The sequence below is a fragment of the Dendropsophus ebraccatus genome, chromosome 8 (assembly GCF_027789765.1).
Source record: "Dendropsophus ebraccatus isolate aDenEbr1 chromosome 8, aDenEbr1.pat, whole genome shotgun sequence".
In the NCBI taxonomy this organism is placed as follows: Eukaryota; Metazoa; Chordata; class Amphibia; order Anura; family Hylidae; genus Dendropsophus; species Dendropsophus ebraccatus.
This window is the reverse complement of record NC_091461.1, coordinates 85,074,369-85,088,963: the sequence shown is the minus strand read 5'-3', so window position 1 is coordinate 85,088,963 and position 14,595 is coordinate 85,074,369. Positions and strand designations below refer to the sequence as shown.

Sequence of the window (14,595 nt, the reverse complement as noted above, 5' to 3'; positions counted from 1 at the left end):
GTAAGTTCAGCTATTATATTATGTGACATTGTAGTGCTCAAATATTATAGTGTTATTTTATAGACGTGTTAGCTTTAAGGATTTTTTTATTAGCCCTTTCAATGACATGTTTTCTATTCAGTCACTGACTGTACTAACACTGAAAAATTACTTGTTTTTCTTCCTTGACAGCTGTAAGGAAATCCTTTTGAGTTCCCCTCAGTGCTTTAAATAAAATATATTTGACACATTATGATTTTTAATTTTGAGGAGGATGACAAAACCACATTACATGTGACTTACCAGGTTAATGGTCTGTCTGGTCATTGTGAGAGTTCCCTGTTTACAAAGTAAAAATAGGAATAAAACAAATAGCGGTGGGGAAGTTATCTCACTAACCTGCACTGCCAGCTCACTATATAAAAGCTGATCACCCAGGAACCACGTGAACGGCTCCCATCGCAGCCCCAGGAAGCATATGGCCTGCGTGATCTCACTTTTTATCCTGAGCTGAATTTTTTTGTGTTTAGACCTAATTGAATCCTCTGACTATGTATATCTGACATAAAAAGCGCAGCTGTCGCAGTAACCCTCAGGTTTTAAGCAACTTAGATAATGTTTTTGAACCAGAAAAAAGACAGAACCTCTTTTCCTGACACCCAGGGTACAGTATGAAAAGTAAAGTGGTATGAACCCTAACACAGTATGACCTTTTCTTGAGCCATAAAATGGCCCAAACATGGCCAGCTCAAAAAACTTCACTGAACATTAAAAAATTAGAGCCATCATTTTCCAACCATAGAATTTAAGTGCAAGGTCTTTCTTTTGGAAATTAAGTGCAAGGTCTTTCTTTTGGAAATCTAAAAGAAGTTCAGCATTGTGCAGTATGGTGAATAATTTTGGAGTTTTTAAATAAAAGGAGAAACACGGCTTAAACCATACCTGTCACAAAAAAACACCAGAAAGTACATCTTTGTGCAATAAGAACCTAGGTATATTTAGAGGATAACAATCTACAGATGACGCCAGCACCAACTACAACATCTGTTCCAAAGCACATTACATCATTAGCATAGCATGGTGTGCAAGAAGCAGGGATACCTGTCTTTAACAGGTGTTCGTCTTCCCATGTATAAGTACCATGGCACCCTTTGCTAATAGTTTTATACTTTTCTGGTTTATTCTGAGCAGAGGCACACATTTCTGGCACAAGGAATCTACTAACTAAGCCAGAGATACATGCAACTTCCCTGGCTTATTGTTCAGTAAATTGAGTAGGGGACCCCTATAGGATTTTAACAAGGGCAATAACACAACATTGTCTGTGGCCAAATCTGTATTTGTGTCACCATGAGAACCTCTGTCACAAATTGCTTGGTGTGTTTTTTTCCATTGAAGAACAGTGACACCAAACACATACAGGACACCCTTGTGTGCTCCAGACTGTGATAGGACTGCATGTCCTGTCTAGGATCATAGGGCTTAAAGGACAAGTGCCATGAAAACCTTTTTCCCAGTATTTGAAGGACATTACAAAGTTATATAACTCTGTAATGTGCTTCAATCACCTATCTGCCTCCCTTCCCTGTCTTTTCCCCCCTCCATTCCCCACCAGGAAGTGTCCTGACTCACACAGACCTGATTACTGTCCTTACCAAGCTCTTCTCTCAGCTCCTTCTCCTGTTACACTAGCCTCCCCCCTCCCCTGCCTTGTCAGGTGACAGCTTGCTCAGCTCCCATTGGCTGAACAACTGCAAGCTATCACTTGGACTGGGGAAGGGGGGGGGGGCTGGTGTAACAGGACCTAGAGCAGCCCTCCTGCTGATGACTCATCCTCACAAGAAGGAGCTGCCTGGTGATGGTGACGACAGTAATCAGGTCTGTGTGAGTTAGGACACTTCCTGGTGGGGGGTGGAGGGGGGAAAAGACAGGGAAGGGAGGCAGATAGGTGATTGAAGCATATTATACAGTTATATAACTTTGTAATGTGCTTCAATTACTGGGAAAAAGGTTTTCATGGCACTTGTCCTTTAACATAAGGTGAGAAGGAGTAACACAGAGTGATTATGGTGGATTTCTAGACTACATTACAGGCAATGCATGCAATACTGAGAGGCTTGAATTTGGCAAAGTTTACTCTTAATAGGCCATTACAGTCTACGGCTACATTCTTACAACATCTTTTTAAGGTTAAGAACTGCAACATAGCCTACTTGTGCATTCTTCTGTAAATTACCTTGGCCACTACTCTTATGTTGGGAACAGTTTAAAGTGATAGTAAATGGAAACATATTGATTGGAAATATACAGCCACCTTACTGTACATTTTGCCCACCTAGAGGTTGTTCACTTCTACCTGAATTGCAGTAACTTATCACGATACATGATAAATGAGGAATGTATATTGTAGAAAGAATTTTTTTTATCATATCATGTAACTTCTGTGGACTGCAGCCACTTATGCAGTCATTTATATCAATGACATCCTTTGATCTATACTACAAAGAAAGATAAGACTGAACTGAATTTCATCAGTATATCACATTAACTTGGATCTCACTGTTCTAGGCTTCAATTATCCATCACAGAACAGCAACATAATGAAGAGGAAAACAACAATGCTGCTGATAGAAGTAAGTAAATGGAGCATTTGGATCCACCTTTTCGAGCTTTAATAATTTTGCAAAAGAAGAAGCGACAGTCTGTGATGATACACACTGGAGCCAGTATGTCATTGTATTTACAACAGTTTTGTGGAACAAATACATTGAAAAATATGACATCTAATTTGAGCCTTATTTATTTTCCACTTTTTTTTCCCTATTTTGTTTCCTTCTTTCAAAAATATGAATGAAATTTCTATAGATTTTTTAGTTTACTTTTTTTGTGTGATTATTATTATAAACAAGATTGAAATGAATTAGATCACACAAAAACATGGTCCTAAAATACTGTATTCACTGTAATTATGAGAGTAAATACCTTTGCTTTGTGTGTTACCAGAGCTCATGTGTAGCTCATTTAATGATAACTGTTTTACCAGATACCAATGAAGAGGAAGTAACACCACAGTTAAAAAGGACCAGAAGCGATGCCAGCTTTGTACAGAGACGGTCACACCATCGTAGCCCCGCAGAGGCTCAGAGATTAAGAACTCACAGGTTCTCCATTAATGGCCACTTCTATAATCATAAGGTATGTTTGCCATATGTTAAAGGGATATGCCATAGAGGTTTTTATTCCAAAAGCCAACTCTTTCAATTCTTTCTACTTCTGAGAGGAGCTCGGCTCAAATTTGTATTTGTATTGGGGACTCGGCTTTGCCTTTAGTATGAATAGAAGGAACACAGCGCTCATCAGATGAGTATGAGCTCGCTCAGCAACTTGATGAAGGCCATGCCTGGCTAAAACGCGTACTTGATGTAGCATGATGCAGTTGCACTGAATAAATAAGCTCAAATTCATCGGGTGAGTGACGGGTTCCTTCTAAACATACTACTGGATCTCTCCACCTCATGCATCACCAACCAGTGGAGTGCCGTCTTCCTACTCTCTCTTCGGCTTTGCCTTTGTCCTATGGCACAGTATAGTGCATCTTGGTGCAGTGTGGCGCATCTCTTTGGTTCCAAGTTCATTATCTGACATTTAGACATATTCCTTTTTTAGCAGACCTACTCAATTGGCCTACGTTTTAAAGACAGCGGAGCCATTGACATTTTCTTTAATGTATTCATTGTTTTAATGGGAAACTAACAGCTGGTTAGAGGACTCTAACCTGCAGTTATTTTCCCATAGGGCCAGGGACACTGAGGATTAAAGGGGAAGTCCAGGCAAAATTATTTTAAGATATGTTATTGCCCAACAAAAGTTATGAAAATTAATAATAGACACTTATTATGGGAAACACACCTATAGTGCATTTTCCTTTCACTTACTACAGCATGGCGTGTTCAGCTCTCTGTAAAGTTGGTGATGTCACATCACATAAACTGCCGACCCCTGCTGCTCCAGTCTGTCCCACCGCTGCAGCAGGTGTTGGCAGTCTCTTGCGTTTCCTATAATAATTGTCTATCAGTAATTTTCATAAATTTTGTTGGGTAATAACATATCTTAAAATTATTTTCTTAAGGTAATTTTCTTACCTTCATCCTCAGCGCAGTTTTTGTTTAATCTCCAGTTTTACCAATACAAAAATGAGTCAGTTTGGTGCACTGGGGTTGGGACTGCAGTCCACGCTGCACCGATCCACCCCACACGATCAGAGAGAAAAAATAGAGGATGAAAATATTTAACAAACTTATTGCAATATATGTACAGGATGAAAGGTCAGAACACAGATTTCCTCTACGTTGCCGACACATAATACCGATCTGTTTCTTTTTAGACTTCTGTTTTTACTCCAGCATATGGCTCTGTGACAAATGTTCGTGTCACTAGTACCATGAACACATCGGAAGTGTTAAGCCTGCTGCTAAGGAAGTTCAGGGTAAGCTGTGTTTTTAGAGAATAACTAATAACTATAAAATACAGTTCTTTTTATATATCCACCTCTAATCTATCAAGCTATTTATCTTTCTGTGGATCATTTATGTGTATAGTTTATTTAAATAGTTTTTCATATTTTGGTTCTTGTAGGTTGAAAATGGCCCCTCAGAATTTGGACTTTACCTGGTTCATGAGAATGGAGGTACATTAAGTACTAGTTATGCTACTTTCTCGGTTCCAGACTGTCATTTTTGATGGTCCAGGCCAGACAGGCCCTGGCTCTTTCCAGTATCCCTGGTACCACTGAGTACTGGGTTAGTAAAAGGAGCGGGAGGGTGTAGTGCTAGCCTTCTTACATCTATGCCCTGACTTAGCAAGGGATGAGACGGCTCTATTACTAAGCCTATAGGGTGATTTAAAAAACAGACTTTTTATAGGTCTTGGAAGTTGGGGAACAATAGGCATTTCTAATATTCACTCTTACCCCAGTGTTGGATCAGGCTGGGTGCTGTGCAGTCAACCCATATAATGTAGATCCTGGAGCTAAATTTGCTCCATGGAACCCACAGTGGACTCACTATGTGTCGATGTACCCTTGGATATCAATGAAGCAATATTGGTTACTATGGAAAACTAGGTGGAATGTGGAATAAATCTCCTCCCTTTTTAAATAAGGACCTTAAGTGTTTTTTTGCACATAAGAAGAATCTTACTTCATTGCCTGTTACCTACTCAGCCTGCATAGACTTACGACCATCTACTCATAGCAGCACTTCTGAGGGAATAAGGATGATTCCCTAAGGATGACGCATTTACCTCTTAGACCCATGTCAACGGCCCCTCTGCCATCCATCCATCACCCAGCTCTATACTGATGTGGGGCAGGAACCCTGAGACAACAGTCGACTCTTTTAGAGGAGATTCTGGTCTTGCTGATAGTTATGTGTCGGTGCTCTTTAAAAGGTCAAGGATTAATTTACAGGTGGGCCAAGTAGTATTAGAAAAAAAAAGTTTTACTTATGTGCAGTGCAATGTACTTCCTAAAAGGAGTACAATGTGACATTCATAGCAGTGTCAAATAACAATTCCTACATATTATTGTTAACATGATAGATCCTCTCAACCCAAAAGTTTGCATATGCCTATGTATATTGAGCTCAGGTATATATAAAACAATCACTGGAATTCTATTGAAAAATGAAATGAATGAGTTGTTTTTTTTTTCTCTTACGTTTTGTTCTTATATAGAAAGAACCAGATTGGGGGACAATGAATTCCCCTTGATTTGCAGGATACTTCATGGCCCTTGTGAAAGAATTGCCAAATTATTCCTAATGGAGACTGACCTTGGGGAGGAGGTCTCACATGATGTAAGTCTACATTACTTACTATTTTTATATATGTAACGTAAACAGTTGGTAAATAATCACGTTGCCTGAGTGAAAACCCCTTTAAAGCAAACCTGTACTTTGAGGAGATTTGTTTCATTCTCTCCATTTTTGGGGACAGAAATACAGCCAAACTCTTTATTAGCAGTACTCACAAAGCCACCTTCTTTCCCTATTTATCTTCTTCTTTCCCTTACGTTATCTGGCCAGTCAGAGAATAGCAATTACTCCTTACTGATATGCCTTGACGTAGTGCTACTAAAAGGGGACTGGACTGAACAAGCAGGCACTTACACTAATATAGATGGCATGTGAAGGGAGAAGGTTACTGTGGCAGTGTCCCACTCCAGTCACTGATTGGCTGAGCAGGCTATCGATCAGCCAGGTATGTGACGTTGCAGCTGGAACCCAGGAGCAGCACTACGGGACACGTGGATAGGTAAGTATACTTTGTTTATTATGTTCCTGCACCCCCTGCCTTTCTGCTTTATTTTTTTTTTTATTTTGCAAGACTTTAATTAGAATCTAAGCTGTAAGCTCTAAGCTTAGATCAAATGGGATCATGGGACCCTGGTTCTCACCAGTGGTGGCCCCCACCTAGATGTAAGATAAGAATGTCTATTCAATAGTTTTGATTATATAGCAACACTGTATGTAATAATAATCAGCATTACAAAGATATGGGACCAAAATGTGAATACAGGACAATTTTATATATCCGTATATTATTTCCTATCTGGGAGAGATTTACAAACTTCACCCTGCATGTGTGTCTGACTAATAGACTGTCTGGTTCAGGAAGTTGAATCATTTATCATTTTATTTAGTGAAAAAGGCATGTGAAACAATGTAACATCCTGAAATATGTGATCCCTGTTCAGGGTGGACAGCTGCATAGTAGAGAAAAGCTTGTCCAGGGTATAGTTGTTTTCCTTCCTATGATCACATCTGCATGTAGCAGAAGTAAAGTTTGGGTGGTACAATTCATCATGTTTACATTGCAAGTTAAAAGTAAAAGTAAAAAGGCAAATGTACATTGCAACACATATTGTACAGCTGTTCATCACGCTGCAATAAAAAGGCAAGCTGTTTCTTGGAAATGTTCCATTCTATAACAGTAGAAGGTTCCTGTTCTCCAATTGGCACTGTTTTCATGTCATGAAGGAGTAATAAAAATACTGTTACCCAATAAAACTGTATTAAAATATGTGTTTATACATCAACGTCCTTTAAGTGACAGCAGTAAGGGGTAAAACAGGCCCTGGTGCTGCCGCCAATGTTCATGTCAGGAACTGCAAGGCTGTCTAAGCTCTGGTCCCCACAGTGATCCAGCGCTGCTACACAGCACTATTAATACAGAAGTAAGGGTACTTCACTGATCCCCACCATGTACTGTATATTCTAACTAGGATATACCATACCAGGGGGAAACTGTCACTATCACTGTGTGTGGAAGCCTCTGCACAGCAATCCGTGATTACTATGACTGCTCGTTGTGCAAAGGCTGCCGTACACTGCAATAGTGGCATACAGCTTCCGTCTTGTGTATTGTATATTCTAATAAGATTAACAGTGCTGCAATGTAGGGCTGGATCAGAGCACAGGAAACTGTTGGGCTTAGACCAGTGCTTCTCAAACTTTTTCTACTGGAGCCTCACCGAACAGACCAAGGCAATGCCTGGGCCTCACCAGAATGACCAAGAGGGTTCCTGGGCCTCACCCAAGTCCAATTAAAAGCTGAAAATAAAGCTAGGGCTACCTGTCACCCATCTGCCAAGCTCTAGATACTAATAAAGCAAGTACAAAATAAATTAATGTTGTGGCTAAAATGGAGATTTTTGCAAACATCAAAAGGACTGAGCAGATCATAGTCACTTTTGTAAAAAAATGCCTCCCCAGTGGGGCCTCACCAACAACTAGGGGGCGCCTCACTGGTGAGGCCTGCCTCACAGTTTGAGAAGCACTGGCTTAGACAACCCTGCAGTTGCTGAAACAAACGTTGGCGGCAGCAGCAGAAAGGCCTGTGTTACCCCTTATTGTTGTCAGTCAGAATTAACAAAAAAAGTATACATTTATTTTAGCTAAGTGATATAACTTTATTAAAGCAATGTATTTTTAAAAAAATCAATCTCCGGAGTACCCCTTTAAATACAGACACCAAAATAAATCCCCTAAGAACCAACAAAATATGTCTGTTTGCACACGTGCCCACTACTTGTAGGTGTTTCTTCAGAGCTACGTCAGGTTCTGTTTGGTTTCAGATCAGTGTTCGACAGGAAACGATTGCGAATCAGCAAGGTTGGCGCTCGCTTGCAGTGCCTTTACAGCGCACAACTAATCAAGCAACCAGACCACACAAATGATCACTGCATTGTTCATGCAGCCATTTAAATGTATTTTTATTGCCTGCACATCACCTGTTGAGAGATGTGCCTCCGATAACAATTATTTTACAAGTTGCACATAAGATCAAATCACCGATGGAACACTTATTAACAATTATTGGTCAATATAAGAGGGCCTTAAAGTTAATCTCTCAGCTCTAGATCACGTTCCAAACTGGTCACTCTGTTAGATAGCTGTTAGGACAAGAATACACACAGCTATCTGCAGTAGCTTTCTAAAGTCCATATTACTTCAAGTGATTATCAAGTGAGTATTTGGCCGATATGGTCGATAATTACTGTGTAATACCTAGTGTTAAAAGGCAACGATCATTCGACACGCACAATGTTGCCTGATCCTTGTCTTTTCAACATGTTAAAAAAGAACTATAACGATAATGTTGCTCTGTGTAATATGAGCCATGTCCGCAGCTCCTCCACCCCCCACTCTTACCTGTAGTGTAATAGTTACCTTACCTGCGTATAATAGTGCCGTCAGCAAGTGGGGAACAAGAAAGAAAGCAAGCACTGACCTGAGGTTGGTGCACGTTTGCTTCTCCAGATAGGCCCGTGTAATAGGGCCTTAATGCATCTCTGTACCCACAATCTGCCCCCCCCCCAAACCACTTGTACCTTCAGATAGCTGCTTTTAATCCAAGATCTGTCCTGGGGTCCGTTCGGCAGGTGATGCAGTTATTGTCCTAAAAAACTATTTTTAAACTTGCAGCACTGTATCAAACGGCCGTGGCCTAGATTGTGTATGCTTTAGGATGGCACACCCTCTCCGTCCCTCCTACCCACCCTCTTCATCATTAGAATGCCCCTAGAACATTTTCTCCTGTCTGAACATTGCACAGGTGCCTTAACGATGCAGCCCGTGTGCTGGGCTGACACAGGTGAGGAATAGGAGACAATCTGCCTGGAGCATTTGTAATAATGAGGAGGGCAGGGAAGAGGGACAGAGAGGATGTGCCAGCCTAATGCATACACAATCTAGGCCATGGCCGTTGGGCACAGGGCTGCAAGTTTGAAAGTTGTTTTTTAGGACAATAACTGCATCACCTGCCGAACGGACCCCGGGACAGATCTTGGATTAAAAGCAGCTATCTGAAGGTACAAGCGGTTTGGGGGGGGGTCATATTGGGGGTACAGAGTCGCTTTAAGAGTGTCAGCAGTTTGGAATGTAAATTGCAGATGACAGATTCTCTTTGTTTTAGTACATTTAGGCCATTGCATGTAGTGCATTTCAGGTGTAAAAAAGCAAATACACTATGAAAAACACTGCTGAAAAACTGTTTGTATTCTAAACACTTTATTAACAATGTAATAAATGTATATGAGATGTACATGTGTATTCTTGAGATTCACCCTGATCACTTCTAATGCTTTGTTCAGGTGGCTCAGTACATCAAGTTTGAGATGCCGGTCCTGGACAGCTTTGTTGAAAAACTGAAGGAAGAAGAAGAAAGAGAAATCTACAAACTGACACAAAGGTAAGGTGGGAAATTACGAAGACTGGCGTACAAGTACACCGGTCTTATATAAGGCCCCCCTTTTTCGCGTCAGCATTCACGAAGAGGCGTACGCCTCTTAGTAAATCCGGACAGCCTGGTGCCTGAATCTGCACCTGGCGCACAAAATGTTTGCGTCATGATGTGCGCCTACGAGCAGGCGTAACTCATGATTAATGAGGCGTTCGAAAAATATGGCCACTTTCTTCCAGAGATAACATGACACTTGTCTCCAGTTCAGGTTTGGTTTGCAATTAAGCTCCATTCACCCAAACTGGAGACGAGTGGTGCTGTCTCTGGAAGAAAGTGGTCATGTTTTTTAAACACTGGATACCCCTTTAATGTGGAGTTTGGAGTTGTATCTATAACAACCTTTTTAAAAAACTTATTTTATTGTTTTCATCTATATAACTTGCTGAAATTTGCTAAAATGCTTTTTAACCCTCTTCCCCCCATGATAGAGCAGCGTCTCCCACTCAGGATATTTAACAGGGGCAAATTTTTAGGTCATTGGTGGTCATTTGGATTTAAAACCACAGCAGCTGGATTCCACTAGGTGTTAAAACCATTTTGCAAATATATTGGTCCATGCAGACTGCAGACAGACTAGCTTCTTGCAGTAGTCATTAATAAGATAGAGGTAGTGACACACGATGAACAGGCTGTTCTATCTTATTACAGAGATTATCTTTATCTAGGTTTACACATAGAGATTCATCTGACAGATCTTTGAAGCCAAAGCCAGGAACAGACTATAAACAGAGAACAAGTCATAAAGGAAAGACTGAGATTTTTCCTCTTCAAATCCATTCCTGGCTTTGGCTTCAAACATCTGTCAGATAAATCTCTCTGTGTAAGCGCACCATAAAAGCTTTCAAATCCATTTGAATAATTGGAGCTGTTTATTTTAATAGAGAGAATGGATAAACCTGCTGTTAGACACCTGCAATGATCTAGAGCCGGCCAACAATAATGTGCCTATGAAGAGGGGGAAAAAAAAGGATTTTTTTGTTTTTTATAATGGAAAAACAGATCCAAACAGATGCACAAAATTGCCTCAGTTTTTGCATCCGTTTTCTCCCATAAAACAGATATGTTAAACGGACTGCAAAAACGCAATGTGAACATAAAATAATAATATGAATATAATTACTGATTGGAAACTTTTCTCTTATAGGTACAATGCTCTACGCCTGATGCTATTGGAGAGACTGGATCAGCTTACCAACTATGAAAGTTTTGCCTAAACAAACAGCAGTGCCTGGGAAGTACTGTTATCAGGGATGGCAAGCATCTGCTGCTAGTCGACGTGGACTTAGACATTACGTTTTACAGGGTGTTTATAGTAAACCGATTCATTTGCTGTTTTTCACCTTAATAGAAAATTCTGTGATTTAACCTCATAATGTCTCTTTACAAAGGACTACGTATAAAGAGCTCCAAATCCATGCTTCTCTTTACAAAGCCATAGAGAACTACTAGGCAAACTTATTGAATACAGGTCTATACCATAATAACTCTCTTTTCAGTAAGCTTTACCTAGCGGAGTCTGCCCATCAATTCAGGTTTTTGTGTGCAGATTTAAAGGGAAATTAATATATATTTTATTTGAGTGGGTTCTTTTTGAAAAGAATACCTACAATAATACCCACTTCATCATTTTGGCTGAGATCAGTGACTGGCTGCAGTGATGGCGTGCTTATACAGGCATGTCATCTCTGCAGTGATGTAAACAAAGTAGGGAGAACTAGAGAGGCGGCACTGGATGAGTCAGGGTTTAAATGGGTATCAGTATGATTGTGGGCAATAAGCATTCTTAGGAATACTCATTTACCCAATGATTGACCTGTGTAAAAGGGCCCAAAGCCTCTTTTCCCTGAATATACTGAAAAAGCTGCTTCACTTTTCTGCCATCCTCATTGTGATGGAGATTGCTTATTGGAGACACCACCTCCTTAAACAGAATCCAGAAGAGAGCTAAGCTGCCATTAGCACTACAGGGAACATGTAGCGCTCGGACGTAGGCTAACCATGTAATGCAGAGGTGCACAAGGTCTATATCTTGCTACTCTGACTGATAGTTTAAGGTCTCAGGCAGCAGACCTCTATTTATGATGTCCATATGCCGGAATAACTTATGGTAATTAGACAGATCCAGTAATTCGTAATGTTTGAGACTTAACATTGTCAGAGAATTAGCCTTACACTGGTAAAAATGAAATATTGTACATTGAGTTTGCTTGTGCCGTTTTTTCCCATTTTGTAAAAAACATCTCACTGTTGCCATTCTTGTGAATAAGCATTTTTATTGGCAAAAGTCTAAATACATTTACAAAGAACCCGTCTGCAGCTTTTTGCTGAATAAAGTAAAGGCAGTGTACAATAGGGCTTCTTTACTTGAATCAGGGCCCTATTTCATGGGACGATTATCGTTCAGATTATCGCTAAGTCGTTTGAATCTAAACGATAATTGTTCAGTTGAATACCAGTGAACGATTAACGAAAATCGTTGATCGTTTTATAAGACCTGGACCTATTTTTATCGTAGCTTGTTCGCAAATTGTTTGCATTGAATAAGACGTTATTCGGTCGTTTGCAGTAGTGACGAACGCAATAGAGACGACAAGACGACCGCAAGAACGATCATAAGTAACGATTATCGTTCCATGAAAATGGGTGAACGATTTCAGGTCTTTCGCAATAGCGGTCGTTTGGATCGTTTATTGTTAACGATTATGCCAACGATAATCGTCCCGTGTAATAGAGCCCTTAGGAGATGTAACTCATTTCAATCCGTAGCTCCATCGCTGAGAGATGAGCTTTAGAAGTTTTATGTAATTTAGGAAATAACTCTTAGGGCGGGTTCACACGGAATTCTCGCGGAAAATGTCAGCGGAATTTCGTCAGCTGTCCGCCCGCACGGGCACGCGCTTTTCCGCCGACTCCATAGACACCATTCTATGGGCCGGCGTATTCCACGATCCGCTGAAAGAAGTGACATGACACTTCTTTCAGCGTATAGCGGAATACGCCGGCCCATAGAATGGTGTCTATGGGGCCGGCGGAAAGGCGCCCAGATGCGCGGGCGGACAGCTGACGGAATTCCGCGGACATTGTCTGCGAGAATTCCGTAGTGTGAACCCGCCCTTACAAGGAATACCCCACAATTTCAAAAGCCTAGTGGCAGTCCCTTCAATCCTAACGCGCACTTTGCTGGATGTTTGCAGCACAGGAGAACACCCTGGGGGCTTTAGCTAGCAATTTGCGTAAAACTCCTAAAGATTCTTACTCACACTGGATTGACGGATCTCCCGTTTCAGGGTAAGATGGCACCACTTGGGGTGGATTACTGTTATTCAGTTCAGCAGAAAGAATTTCATCATTTTAAATAGTTGCTTTTTAACCCTCTTCCCCCCATGATAGAGCAGCGTCTCCCACTCAGGATATTTAACAAGGGCAAGAGAAAATTGGTTGTTATCTATACAAGGGTGTCTTCATGGGATAACCCCTATATATATAGCATATGAAGCTCTGTATAATTAGGAAAAAATCAACTGATACAAAAATATATAAGATATATTAAGAAATTATCAGGACAGGTTATGCTATAGTGTATAGTCAGTGTAAGGTTGTTGTATTATATTAAAAAGGGGGTTGTTGTACTAAAAAGTAAAGCCAAGTCAGACTTATGCCAAAATATAGTTTGATGCAATTTTTTGGAAGCATTAACAGTGAATGTAAGCAAACATTATGTGTACAGAGCCTAAAACGTCAGCCTGGACCTACCTCATTACTGATATGGAGCTACTACAACTTCTTTATCACATGTATGTAAGATCCTGATCTAGTTTAGCTGCAGACACAGAGCTTGGGAAAGCAATGCTTTACCTTTCTTATATACCATTTACTGTATAGCCTTTAGCATGAGTGTACATTTTTATCAAAATATATTGAATATGAAATGTATAATCAAATATTGTTACTTTTTGTTAAGAGCATAGAATATGGATAAACTAAAAATAGGCACTGGCATTGCTGGGAGTCTTTCTGGTGTGATACATTTGAAGAAGACCTATTAGGATGATGTAAACACTGGGGAAGAGGCCTTTTAAATCGAAAATAATATATGGGCCTGCCTGCTTTGCCTGTTTTCAACTTTTCTAAAGAGCTGCTTAGGACAGTGAAGTACTTAGCAGGTTGCCACAGCACTTTCCCCATACCCTTTGTGCTGTTGATGTGCCTAGACATTGGCTGACAGAGACTGGAGTCTCTCAAGATTGTGGCATCTTGTATGCAAGGGTCATGAAATGCATCTAAGAAGACATCTTAAAGCGTAACTCATTTCAGGGTCATTTTTCTGAAAACAATAAATATCTATAGTACAAGCGATTTTAAGAAACTCTGTAATAGGTTTTATTTACCAAAAGAGTTTCCTTCTGTACTGAAAATGCTGTTTTCCTAGCTCCCACCCTCCTTCACTATGGAGAGGGGAGGGGCTGAGAGGAGTGAGTGAGCACGGAGCAGTCCTGCACAACTGTAACGCCCGGAGTAGTGGATCCACTGGACCGGCACCAGCGATGGCACAAACCTCACCAGGGAGCGGAGTCTAAGGGGCCGCTGGTTTTCACCAGAGCCCGCCGCAAGGCGGGATGGACTTGCTGCGGCAGGCGACCCCCAGGTCGCTACCCCTGGCTTGGTTGCTGGTGTCGGCAGGCGAGGCGTGGCAGGAGCAGTAGGCAGGAGATGGCACTGGCAATGGTCTGCAGGTGAGAGCGCACGTGACAGGCTGAACGCAGGAACAGATGGAGTGACAGGGAAACAGGAACCAGGAACAGGGACTAGGGACCG

At 40.9% G+C, this 14,595-nt stretch overlaps 1 protein-coding gene across 4 annotated transcripts in view; it reads left to right on the top strand.

The window, feature by feature from the left end:
• Positions 1-12,635, top strand: part of RASSF4 (Ras association domain family member 4) — a 111,186-nt gene extending 98,551 nt beyond the window's left edge. For all 4 annotated transcript variants that reach the window (XM_069980818.1, XM_069980817.1, XM_069980820.1 and 1 more), the window contains 7 exons: positions 2,548-2,612; positions 3,023-3,174; positions 4,364-4,465; positions 4,615-4,666; positions 5,713-5,834; positions 9,632-9,729; positions 10,925-12,635. In XM_069980818.1, the coding sequence (XP_069836919.1) occupies positions 2,548-2,612; positions 3,023-3,174; positions 4,364-4,465; positions 4,615-4,666; positions 5,713-5,834; positions 9,632-9,729; positions 10,925-10,994 (661 nt within the window). In that variant the 3' untranslated portion in view covers positions 10,995-12,635. The remainder of the gene's footprint in view (positions 1-2,547; positions 2,613-3,022; positions 3,175-4,363; positions 4,466-4,614; positions 4,667-5,712; positions 5,835-9,631; positions 9,730-10,924) is intronic.
• The last annotated feature ends 1,960 nt before the right edge of the window (positions 12,636-14,595 follow it).